Source organism: Bombyx mandarina, chromosome 04 (assembly GCF_030267445.1).
Source record: "Bombyx mandarina strain Sakado chromosome 04, ASM3026744v2".
Lineage (NCBI taxonomy): Eukaryota > Metazoa > Arthropoda > Insecta > Lepidoptera > Bombycidae > Bombyx > Bombyx mandarina.
Window position 1 is genome coordinate 5,354,259 of NC_143211.1, and position 12,414 is coordinate 5,366,672.

Here is a 12,414-nt window from a genome sequence, read left to right on the forward strand (position 1 = left end):
CCCGAATGTACTGTGATGGCCTATTATCCTATTGAACAGCGTTTTGTATTGCTCAACCCAATAAACCACGGACCCCCTTCGGCTAGAACAAATTGAATCAATCTGGGCAGTGTTATACTGGTGATGTAAACAAACAGACAAATATTTTTATTCTCAACCTGAAGTATCGGTGGCAAGTGCTGTAAAATGGCAAGGGTCCAGCCGGAACGTTGGGCAAATCAAACTGAATATTTGCTATCGTGTCTCGGTTATGCAGTCGGCATCGGAAACTTGTGGCGATTTCCATATTTATGCTACCGTAATGGAGGAGGTACTGTACAAACACATTTCCTTGTTAACAAATGTGTTATTTCTTATGTAAAGTGACTTTATGTGATGCAAAACTTAAATGAATATAATAATTATGAAAGTTTATTAAATTATGCTGAATGTTTTTGTTTTACACCATATTTAAAAAATTGCAGGAGCATTCCTCATTCCGTACTTTTTAACTTTGGTTATCTGCGGGATTCCCCTGGTCTATTTGGAAACGACATTGGGTCAATTCGCCAGTGCCGGATGCATTTCTGTTTTTAACATAAACCCTCTTTTCAAAGGTAATTTCAGTTATTTTTTTATTTTTTATTTGGTTTATATGTCAATGGAATTTAAAAAGTAATTTTTACAGGTGCGGGTTACGCTGTTATAGTTCTAAACGTTATAGCAGTTATATATTTTTCTGCCATAATGTCGTATCCGGTACTGTACATCTATCATTCTTTGGGTTCGCCGTTGCCGTGGCAAACCTGTGGAAACCCTTGGAACACCGATAAATGTACTGAGGTAAACTAAGTCTAAAAAAACGTAAGTCTTATTCGATGGTTAACAGCCTGCGGATTTTGCCTCCTCCTCTGCTCTTTCGCTAAATTAACTTCCGCTTAAATCCTCTTAGTTCAGGCACGGAACATTATCTTGCCTTATAAGAGTATGTATATACATTTAAAAAACATGGCTCTTTGAATTAATTTCAAGTGTGTGTTATTTATATTTGGGTCTTTTGGTTGACAAGGTTGCCAACCACTGGTTTTATAGTCTATTTAAATTTACGAGATTGAATCGTAAAAGCAGTTTTAATTGTGTTTATAACTCGCAAAATCGCAGAAAAAATACATTCTGATCAACAACACAAAAATAATTACTGTTCAATGGATGCTTAAATGATATTTATGTGTGTGCACAGATTACAGGAAATTCAAGCTTTTTTTTGTCAAACGGCACGATCACGACGCCAGAAGACGAATTTTTTCAGTGAGTAACAATTTGTCCTTGCTTGGCCGTTGAAAAATGAAGTTCTAAAACTATACAAACGATTCTTTGTTTTTTTTTCAGTTTACGCCTCCTGCGGGTGTCTTCAGGCATCAGTGAAATAGGTAGTATAGTTTGGCCCGTGTTTTGGTGCAACGTGATATGCTGGATCATCATATACTTGTGCATTTGTAACGGAGTCAAAAGCGTCGGAAAGGTGAACACCTTATTAGATATTAATACGTGAAGCAAAAACTTTGTATCCCTTTTTACGAAAATTGCGCGGACGGAGGTGTATGAAATTTCCCACACTTATAGAGAATCCTAATATTTTTTTTAATTTAGCATTAACAATACATCAAATCAATAAAAAAAACATTACACACACTACCATGTATTTGACACATACGCATATAATTATATACTCTTCGTTTATTGTCAAACTTTTGTTATTGCTTGAAGTCTGTGGTCAAATTGAGAATAGGTTAATATTGTTTATCTTTAATATTATTTTTCTATGGTGTGATTTTGGCGAAATCTGTAACTAGAACCATAATAATGTTCAAACTTATAATTTCAATCTATTATAGTCGAATTTCGACTACTCCGGAACAACTAGTCTCTATAACAAAGTGACACTTGGCACACCGCCCACCTGTCAATATACCCGCCCGAAATATTTATGTTGTCATGATTATTGTTACCTCGCTATTAATAAACGTTATGCTATTTTCAGATAGTGTACTTTACGGTTGTATTCCCATATGTGGTTCTGTGCGCTTTGTTCGTTCGCGGCATCACGTTACCTGGAGCTGGAAAAGGAATTCTATTCTACATTTTACCCGATTGGGAACAATTGATGAAGCCAAAAGTAATTTATTTCCAATAATTAATATAACTACATTGTTTGATTGAGTTATCGAAAGGTGTATTTTTTTTAAAATAGGTGTGGGTAGACGCGGCTACGCAAATATTTTTTTCGCTTGGTCCCGGCTGGGGCGGCCTCGTCAGCATGGCCAGCTACAACAAGTTTCACTACAATAATCTACGGTTTGTGTATCACTTCCGTAATTATGAAATCACCTATAAGCCGTGCCAATAAAGAAACGATTCGAAAATGGCGTCTATGTACCTGTACTGACAGATGGTAGAGTCAACAAATAAAAAGAAAGATAGAAAGAAAATAAATAATACTAGCGACCCGCCTTCGCTTCGCTTCGGAAGCATTAAATTTTATTATTGATAGCCGAGTCCCTGATAGCGGGACCTCATACAACGCGAGTCCTACTACAACGCGAGACCTTATACAACGCAAGACCTCATATTACGCGATAACTCATACAAAGCGAGACCTCATACAACGCGGGACCTCATACAATACGAGACCTCATACAGCGCGAGACCTACTACAACGCGGGACCTCATACAAAGCGAGACCTACTACAACGCGGGACCTCATACAAAGCGAGACCTACTACAACGCGGGACCTCATACAACGCGAGACCTCATACTACGCGAGACCTCATACTACTACGCGAGACCTCATACTACGCGAGACATCATACAACGCGAGACCTACTACAACGCGAGACCTCATACAACGCGAGACCTCATACTACGCGAGACCTCATACTACGCGAGACCTACTACAACGCGAGACCTACTACAACGCGAGACCTCAAGCTACGCGAGACCTCATACTGCGCGAGACCTACTACAACGCGAGACCTCATACAACGCGAGACCTACTACAACGCGAGACCTCATACAACGCGGGACCTCATACAACGCTAGACCTCATACTACGCGAGACCTACTACAACGCGAGACCTCATACAACGCGAGACCTACTACAACGCGAGACCTCATACAACGCGGGACCTCATACAACGCTAGACCTCATACAAAGCGAGACCTACTACAACGCGAGACCTCATACAACGCGAGACCTACTACAACGCGAGACCTTGTACAACGTAAAAAATAAAGTCAAAGTCATACGCTTGTGACTACATTTAAATATAGTAGTATTACACGCTAGTATTACATATATTTATATCGCTTCGCTTCGGAAACATAAAATTTTATTATTGATACCTGAGTCCCGCGATGTTACCTGTGATTATTGTCGTACCGCGGGTGAAGCCGCGGGGCGAAGCTAATCTTAAAAACAGTAGCCTAAGTTACTCCTTATATCATCAGCTACCCATCACTGAAAGTCTCGTCAAAATCAGTACAGCCGTTCCAGAGATTAGCCGGAACAAACAGACAGACTGACAGACAGACTGACAGACAGACAAAAATTGAAAAAAATGTTATTTTGGTGTATGTACCGTATATATATTCATATGCATGTAGTAAGAAGCGGTTATTTCAATACTACAAACAGACACTCTAATTTTATTTATATGTATAGATAATATAATAGGACTTTTCCTCGTTTGTGAGAGGCCATATTATTTACCACACGTGGCGTAAAAAAAACCATAACAATAACTTTAACAAAAACAACAAAACAACGAACAAATGCAACAAAAAACCACAAAATTTGAGAGAAAACAGAGCACGTCGGGACAGTGTGAGAACAAAGTCAGAACTGATATTTTTTTGCATGCAGTAATGCCGGCCACTGACATGCGCGTAAATATTCGTACATTGTACGAATGTTTGCGCGCATGTGAATGGCCGTCCAACATTCATTCGCAAACCTAGCGGCTGTGCAAATAGGTTCGGTACTCAATTTGCGAACCCGTTTGCGCTTCCTCCCACACTTGTTCACGAATGTCTCACGAGTTTCTCCTCCTTTTTAATTCGTCAATAGAACATTGAAGTGAAAAAGAGTTTTGAATTCTTTCCCAGACATAATTAACAGCCATGCTGTTTTTAGGGGATTTCTTTTGATGAAGATACGCTACACAGTAGTCGTCACGAACTATGATAATGGCGATACGTCGGTTACCTTCGCAATCGTCGGCGCAACTGGTCACACGAATGTATGGGAGACTACGTGAATGTTCGCGGTTCGCGCGCTTTGATGTCTGTTAAAAAACCGACACAGCTTGGAAAACCACGAATGCAGCGAAAACTTTGCATAATCATTTGCAAATGTCGTCCTACACTTGCGGGTTTGCGTATTCGTGCGCATGTGAGTGACCGGTGTAAAGACAGCAATAATTTAGAGTGAGAGCGCATTATCGCCCCCGCCATTTTAGATTCGTTTCTTTATTGGCGCGCTTCGTTGGCGCGGCATAAACTATATATTTATTTCTCTATAATTTAAACGTACTAATTTACTCCACATCACGGCATGCTTTTTTTGGCAAATCTACTATCATAAATATGTATATTGAAACCAAAAATATTTATTGTTTTTAACTGAAACACGTTTCATATTCGTAATATTTCAGATCTTCGATCATAATACCGTTGGTAAACAGCGGCACCAGTGTGTGGGCTGGGTTTGTTGTATTTTCCGTACTAGGATTTGCATCAGAAAGAGCGAACGTCCCAGTAGGACAAGTGGCGACGGCCGGTCCTGGACTAGCCTTTGTCACATATCCGGCAACAGTTACTATGATGCCGGCACCAAATTTCTGGGCCGTCACATTTTTTGTAATGCTGTTTTTCCTTGGAATTGATACTATGGTGAGTGATATAAAGTTCGAAGTCGTCGTGGCCTAAAGGATAAGACGTCCGGTGCATTCTTATGTAACGATACATCGGAGTTCGAATCCCGCAGGCGGGTACCAATTTTTTCAATGAAATACGTGCTTAACAAATGTTCACAATTGACTTCCACGATGTAGGATAACACCGTGTAATAACAATCAAACCAGCAAAATTATAGTTTGCGTAATTACTGGTGGTAGAACGTCTTGTGAGTCCCCACGGGTAGGTACCACCACCCCGCCTATTTCTACCGTGAAGCAGTAATGCATTTCGGTTTGAAGGGCGGTGCAGCTGTTTTACTGTTAAAAATGAGAGCTTACAACTCATGTCTCAAGGCGGGTGGCGGTATTTACGCTATAGATGCCTATGGGATCCGGTAACCATTTAACACCAGGTGGACCGTGAGCTCGCCCACCCAGCTTTGGAATAAAAAAAAAAAAAAAAAAGACATTAATAATGAACGTGCTTCGGAAACCAAAGCAAAGGTATATCCGCTGACTAGCTAGCTCTTTCGAAATCTGAACTCCCTGGTAGAAATAATTAAATTTTAACTATAATAATACAGATTTTTTTGTTTATTGGGTCACTTCACGTCAAATATGTTTGACGTTTAAAAAAGCCGAAAAATACCGATTTGGAACCCAATTTGGAACACAACCTAACCTAATACTTGTTACATATTTGAAAACAGATTATGTATTAGCATATCGTAATATGTATGAGTGTCAATTAAAATTTTCAGTTCGTCACAATAGAAGCAGTGATCACAGGTTTAATTGATGAGTTCCCGAGATTACGTACGCGAAAAAGATTAATCACTTTGTTGACTTGCCTGGCACTTTTCGGTTTCTCGATCATCTGCAATACAGAGGTAAGCAATTAATAATTAGTGTTATCTATCGCTCAAGGAAAAACCCGGCACCAAATTGAATCGTGCCAACGATAACTTTAATCTTATGTTTAAACACAATTCCCGAGCTGTTTGCCTTTTTTCAATCTTTTTTTTTAAATAATATGTAATAATAAATAAATCACCGGAAACATATCACGCATGGTTATCCGGCCCTAAATTAGGTTTATCTAGGTTATGGGTACCAGAGACTGACATGCATATGTCTCTGGTACTTATATACGCTTAAATAAATACATATGTATATAGATAATAAACACCCAGACAAACAGCAAACAAACTTATTGGTGGTAGGACCTCTTGTGAGTCCGCGCGGGTAGGTACCACCGCCCTGCCTATTTCTGCCGTAAAGCAATAATGCGTTTCGGCTTGGAGCCGTTGTAACTGTACTTGAGACCTTTTTTCAGACCTAGCCTAACTCTGTCGACCTAAAACTGTCACTTAAAAAAATCTTGTTACTTCATTACGACGCGAATAAAAGACAAACAAACACAGAAACAAACAAACGTACGCATTTACGATATTTTTATGGATGCTCTAGAAAAAGTTAATAGGCCCTTAATTTGAGTACACTTGACATACTCGGCTTATGTAAAAATTATTACTTATAAAAAAACTTAAAAACTGTAATGGTACACAACAAACCGAAATAGAGAAACAACAAAAATGTTGTCAAAACTCTATGTTGAAAATTTCGCGCCATTTTTTTCCATTTCTAACCCTGTTTTAAATCAACAATCATGCCATAGGCCGGCATTCATTTATTTCTCGGAAAAAACATTCTACAGATTAGTCTAGTAAATATATTTTGGGATAAATATAATAATTATGTTGTTATCTGCTTGCATGTAACATATAGTAAGTAGCTTTTAATGTACAAAATTAGTGTTTGTGCTTAATAATTCACGTCTATAGTGTGTTGAATTTGATTAATTTGTTTATGCTCTAAATCTTTCGCGTCAATGGGAGAGCGTTTGCGGAAATTGAGCGCTCATTTGCATCCGTCTGGCTTTGAAATGAAGTTTCTTACACGATGTTTCCCAAACACTATGATATGCCCTACCTCAAAGTCGGTTTGAAGATTCCTCAGTTACTGCCTACTGGCAATAGCTTGGTTATGCCTCTGAAATTACTGATATCCCTGAGCGACGGTGACCACTTGTCATCAAGTGAACCGTATGCTCGTCGGTCTAAAATGGCAATAACAAAAAGTTTGATAAGACTCCCTGAATTACACCTGACCTCGCAAGCTTTTATCTATCTTCTATCCTTCTCTGCAACGAAACAATGCACCCGTCAATCGTAAATTATTTGTCAAACAATTACTAAAAAACTCGATTCAATGTAGGGTTAAGTTTTTTTATGAACATTATTAATGCCGAAAGTTGAATGATGGCTTGCGATTTCTTATTATTTCTGTTTTATTTAAATTGTTACTAGGGTGGCCTTCACGTGATGGAACTATTAGACGCACATGTAGCGATTGCTTGCGTGCCCATAGTCTGCGCACTGGAGATCATAGCGGCGGTATATACGTATGGACCACGGGAACTGAGCACGGACGTAATGTTCATGACAGGACAACCGTTGGCGAGAATATGGCTGGTGCTGTGGAGATACGTGCTACCCTTTATTTTACTAGTGAGTCGGTGTTTCCTTGATTTACCGAAACTAGGGCACATTATATTTCTTCTTTGAATTTCTTCGGAATGCTTAACTGGGGATCCTCATGCAATACAATTTACGTTAATCCTCTGCACACATGCCCCTTTCAAATAAATTTACGTGAACCGACATAGAATACATCATACCTCGAAACGTGACGATTCGTAATATCACGACAAAATAAAGATGAGTGACGATGACGGCAATTCCTTATAACCTTTGAAAATATAATCGAAATCGAATTTGTATGTTTCTCATAATTATTTGCGCTCCGCGCAATATCGCAGAGTTAAATCAGCTGATTAGTGAGTTTGGCAATCGCTTGTGAAGTTTTTTTTATTTTTGATTGTATAGATGAGTGAATGGATTCGCCTAAGATGGATATCGAATCTAATGAAACCTTCTTAAAAGTCCTCTAAGCTTCAAGGCTCGACGGCCAAGCTCCTGCTGAGGTGCCCCGTATTACCGAGGCAGAGCTCCGGGTGGCCGTTGTCAAGATGACTGCGAAAGACACGGCCCCCGGCCCGGACGGAGTCCATGGCCGGGTATTGGCCTTGGCCCTCGGTGCCCTAGGGGACCGGCTCCTTGAGCTATATAATGGCTGCTTGGAGTCGGGACGGTTTCCGTCGCTCTGGCGGACGGGTAGACTTGTGTTGTTGAGGAAGGAGGGGCGCCCGGTGGATACAGCCGCCGGGTATCGTCCTATCGTACTGCTGGACGAGGCGGGAAAATTGCTGGAATGTATTCTGGCTGCCCGCATCGTTCGGCACCTGGTTGGGGTGGGGCCTGACCTGTCGGCGGAGCAGTACGGCTTCCGGGAGGGCCGTTCGACCTCGGATGCAATTCTTCGCGTGCGGTCCCTCTCGGACGAGGCCGTTTCTCGGGGTGGGGTGGCGCTGGCGGTGTCTCTTGACATCGCCAACGCATTTAACACTCTGCCCTGGACCGTGATAGGGGGGGCACTGGAGAGGCATGGAGTGTCCCTCTACCTCCGCCGGCTGGTTGGGTCCTATTTGGGGGCCAGGTCGGTCGTATGTACCGGGTACGGTGGGACCCTTCATCGTTTTCCGGTCGTGCGTGGTGTTCCGCAGGGGTCGGTTCTCGGCCCCCTCTTGTGGAATATCGGGTACGACTGGGTGCTGAGGGGCGCCCTCCTCCCGGGCCTCCGCGTTATTTGTTACGCGGACGACACGTTGGTCGTGGCCCGGGGGGATGATTATAGGGAGTCTGCCCGTCTCGCCACAGCGGGAGTGGCCCTCGTCGTCGGAAGGATAAGGAGGCTGGGTCTCGACGTGGCGCTCAGTAAATCCGAGGCTCTGTGGTTTCACGGGCCGCGGAGGGCGCCACCCGTTGACACCCACATCGTGGTTGGAGGCGTCCGGATAGGGGTCGGGGTGCAGTTGAAGTACCTCGGCCTCGTGTTGGACAGCCGGTGGGCTTTTCGTGCTCACTTTGCGGAGCTGGTCCCCCGATTGATGAGGACGGCCGGTTCTTTGAGCCGGCTGCTCCCGAATATTGGGGGACCGGATCAGGTTGTGCGCCGCCTCTACACGGGGGTGGTGCGATCGATGGCCCTGTACGGTGCACCTGTGTGGGCTGAGCCGCGCAACCGGGCCACTATGGCTCGGTTCCTGCGCCGGCCGCAGCGCACCGTTGCCATCAGGGTCATCCGCGGATATCGCACCGTCTCCTTCGAGGCGGCGTGTGTTTTGGCGGGGACGCCGCCATGGGAGCTGGAGGCGGAGTCGCTCGCTGCCGACTATAGGTGGCGCAGCGAGCTTCGTGATCGGGGCGTGGCGCGTCTCCCCGAAAGTGAGCTGCGGGCGCGGAAGGCCCATTCTCGGCGGTCCGTGCTCGAGTCGTGGTCGAGGCGATTGGCCAACCCCACGTGGGGGCTACGGACCGTCGAGGCGGTTTACCCGGTCTTTGATGACTGGGTGAATCGTGGCGAGGGACGTCTCACCTTTCGTCTGGTGCAGGTGCTGACCGGGCACGGATGCTTCGGGAAGTACCTGCGCCGGATAGGGGCTGAGCCGACGACGAGGTGTCACCATTGTGGACACGACCTGGACACGGCGGAGCATACGCTCGCTGTCTGCCCCGCTTGGGAGGTGCAGCGCCGTGTCCTGGTCGCAAAGATAGGACCTGACTTGTCGCTACCTGGCGTCGTGGCGTCGATGCTTGGCAGCGATGAGTCATGGAAGGCTATGCTCGACTTCTGCGAGTGCACCATCTCGCAGAAGGAGGCGGCGGGGCGAGTGAGGGAAAGCTCTCCTCACTACGCAGAAACCCGCCGCCGCCGAGCAGGGGGTCGGGACCGGACCGTGACCTGGCCCCCTAAGAGCTAGGGGTCCCACCCGTTTTGTGCGGGGAGAGACCCAGACGTGGGGTGGCGTGCTTTGCACGCTCACCCGCAATAGGAAGCCGGGTGATGGTAGACCGCGTTCCCCCGACCGCTCTTGGGGAAGGTGTAACGCGGCGCCATCAAAGCGGGCGGAGGGAACCGGTGGTCGTGTCGCTGGCGGCCACCGGTCCGGCGTCCGTGGGACGGTGGGATGGATGTAATGTGCTCTGCGTCAACCCTGTCCCGCCGTTTCAATAGCCCCGACTGGGCTCCGGCCCGGTCCGAGGTAGGGCGCCGGCTGTGAGCGGCATTAGTTTTTAGTGAGGTTCAACTCCCACATACCCCACCTGCCGCGCGGGTGGGGATCCGGCGATTTTCCCCTGTGGAAAAAAAAAAAAAAAAAAACTTCAAAGCTGTCTCCCCTCGTGTACAAAGGCGATACTGCCCATACGACTAAAAACCGTAACGTAAGCTTCGCGGTAGAAATAGGCCCACTGAGTTTCTCGCCGGATCTTCTCAGTGGGTCGCGTTTCCGATCCGGCGATAGATTCTGCGAAGCACTGCTCTTGCTAGGGTCAGTGTTAGCAACACTCCGGCTTGAGCCCCGTGAGCTCACCTACACACGTTAGGGTGAAGCTGAAATAGCCAGCCTCTCAATGCTATCAGCACAGGTAGGAAAAAAATAATAAGGCAGAAATAGACAATATAGTGGTTGATCCACCGCTTGCCTTCACTTTAGCTATGTACCTCAGCAAATGACTACTTTTTGATTTAAGAACGCATTGTTCTCTCTTCGGCTTTGAGAGGTTCGGGTTCCAAAAGAATAGTTATTGGTAGATGTGATCTTGGGCAATCAACTGCCTGTCGTTTTCATAGGCACATGAAATAGCACAGAAGTTTATATGTATGATTTCGCCACTTTTCTCTAATCAAATTGATTTAAAATGTTTCTTTGTACAGATTATCACAGTGTACGCTCTGAAAGACGCAACGGGAATGGCCGGGTGGTGTGTAGCTTTCGTTTCAGTCTTGTGCATTCCGATACATGTAGTGAGACAATTACTCCGATCCAGGGGGTCCGTATTAGATGTATGTAATTTTTTTTTCTTATTATTATTATTAATAAAACTGTTACAAATTAACTGTACGCTGTAAGCCGAGAATGTTATCAGTTGACGGAAGTTAAACATGAAACATTCGGTGGCGGACATACCTACTTAATTTCTGGTGGTAGGAAACGTTTCGTGTAAAATTTTCAAAACGTTCAAAGTTATCGATCGAAGAAATGATAATCTACCTCTATAATCTACTAAAATTATAGTTTAAGTATACATGCCATGCAAAGTATCGTTCATAAATTAATTTAAATACAATTTGATTAATTAATATATTTACCTATACATAGCAAATTATATTTTTTTTAGTTTGAAAAAAAAAACGGGAAAAAACTACCCTCAGTAATGTATAAAGTCTTTTATTAACTTGTTGTCATTTTTGATTGTTTTATTACAGCGATTTCGTGAAAACTGTCGGCCTAACGACCAATGGGGTCCAGCTGATCCGGATATACGCCAAGAATGGATAGCGTTGAAGCAAAAACAAAAGGGAGATTATGCTCTAAATAATTTATGCCCTAGTAGAATTTAGCGTGTTGACCAATAAAACGTGACTTAGTCTGTAGAACTGTTGTTTTATTCTTGTCTTACCTTAAATTCGTAATCACTTCAATTAAGCCTTGTAAATACAGGGTGTAAAGAAAAAGTTTCAGAATAAAGTATACGTAAAAAGAATAAAATTATAGATATAAAATTAAATATATTAGTGTTGTATTAGTTCAACGTATTATTATTAATATTCTCCCAAGAAAGCCTCGTTTAATATACAAACTCTAGAAAGATCGGTTCAACGTGAAAAAAAGGATTATTTTCTAACTAATTTCTAATTTAAAAGACATTAGTGTAGGGTGCTCTTATTTTACCCACCGGTAATCCATGAGCATCCACCACAACACCGAGCATATGGTTAACGTAATTTTCACTCATGTAACATTGTCTTTAGGTAGCCGCGTTATACTAACGTAATGGTGATTTTCAGTTCAGTCTTCTAATTTTTGTCTCGAGTTAGGACACGTACGTCAAGTACACAGAACGTATAGACCGCCTTATTGCGATTATGGACATTTCTTTAAAATTCAAACTTGGATTTGCAGCTCAAGGCTCCTAAAATTCTGCCTGCCTGCTAGTACCTTTCCACTTAATTACCTAATTTCTAAATCCCTAAAAGAGGAAGCGTTCTGTTTTATAGAGAAGAACAGGTCGTCGTGCACTTTTACAAGGGCATGGAACGGGCCTCGGGGTAAACCCACTAACCGGACAGGAGCTCCCTAGATAGGCTTATAGAACAGGTTTATTACAATAATGTAATGTTACCATCACTCGTAATGAGGACTCCATTGAGCGGTTGGTGGTGCAAGGGAAAGTCCAGGGCAAAAGGTTTCGCGGACGATCTCCAACACGATGGATCGATCTCATAAAATCTGTG

At 43.5% G+C, this 12,414-nt stretch overlaps 1 protein-coding gene across 1 annotated transcript; it reads left to right on the forward strand.

The window, feature by feature from the left end:
- The first annotated feature begins 76 nt into the window (after nt 1–76).
- On the forward strand, nt 77–11,556 carry LOC114245933 (sodium- and chloride-dependent glycine transporter 2). The gene is made up of 12 exons (XM_028178254.2): nt 77–310; nt 465–596; nt 668–822; nt 1,220–1,287; nt 1,369–1,501; nt 2,021–2,155; nt 2,231–2,334; nt 4,693–4,930; nt 5,697–5,825; nt 7,305–7,505; nt 10,834–10,962; nt 11,386–11,556. The coding sequence occupies exons 1-12, from the start codon at nt 187–189 to the stop codon at nt 11,518–11,520; spliced, it is 1,683 nt and encodes a 560-aa protein (XP_028034055.2). The 5' UTR covers nt 77–186; the 3' UTR covers nt 11,521–11,556.
- The last annotated feature ends 858 nt before the right edge of the window (nt 11,557–12,414 follow it).

What these genes read in the sequence shown, in the direction of transcription:
- LOC114245933 (XM_028178254.2), top strand. Translation starts at nt 187, where the DNA reads ATGGCAAGGGTCCAGCCGGAACGTTGGGCAAATCAAACTGAATATTTG. An exon ending in CATAAACCCTCTTTTCAAAG is followed by an intron (nt 597 to 667) that starts GTAATTTCAGTT and finishes TAATTTTTACAG; the next exon opens with GTGCGGGTTACGCTGTTATA. An exon ending in TCCTTGGAATTGATACTATG is followed by an intron (nt 4,931 to 5,696) that starts GTGAGTGATATA and finishes TAAAATTTTCAG; the next exon opens with TTCGTCACAATAGAAGCAGT.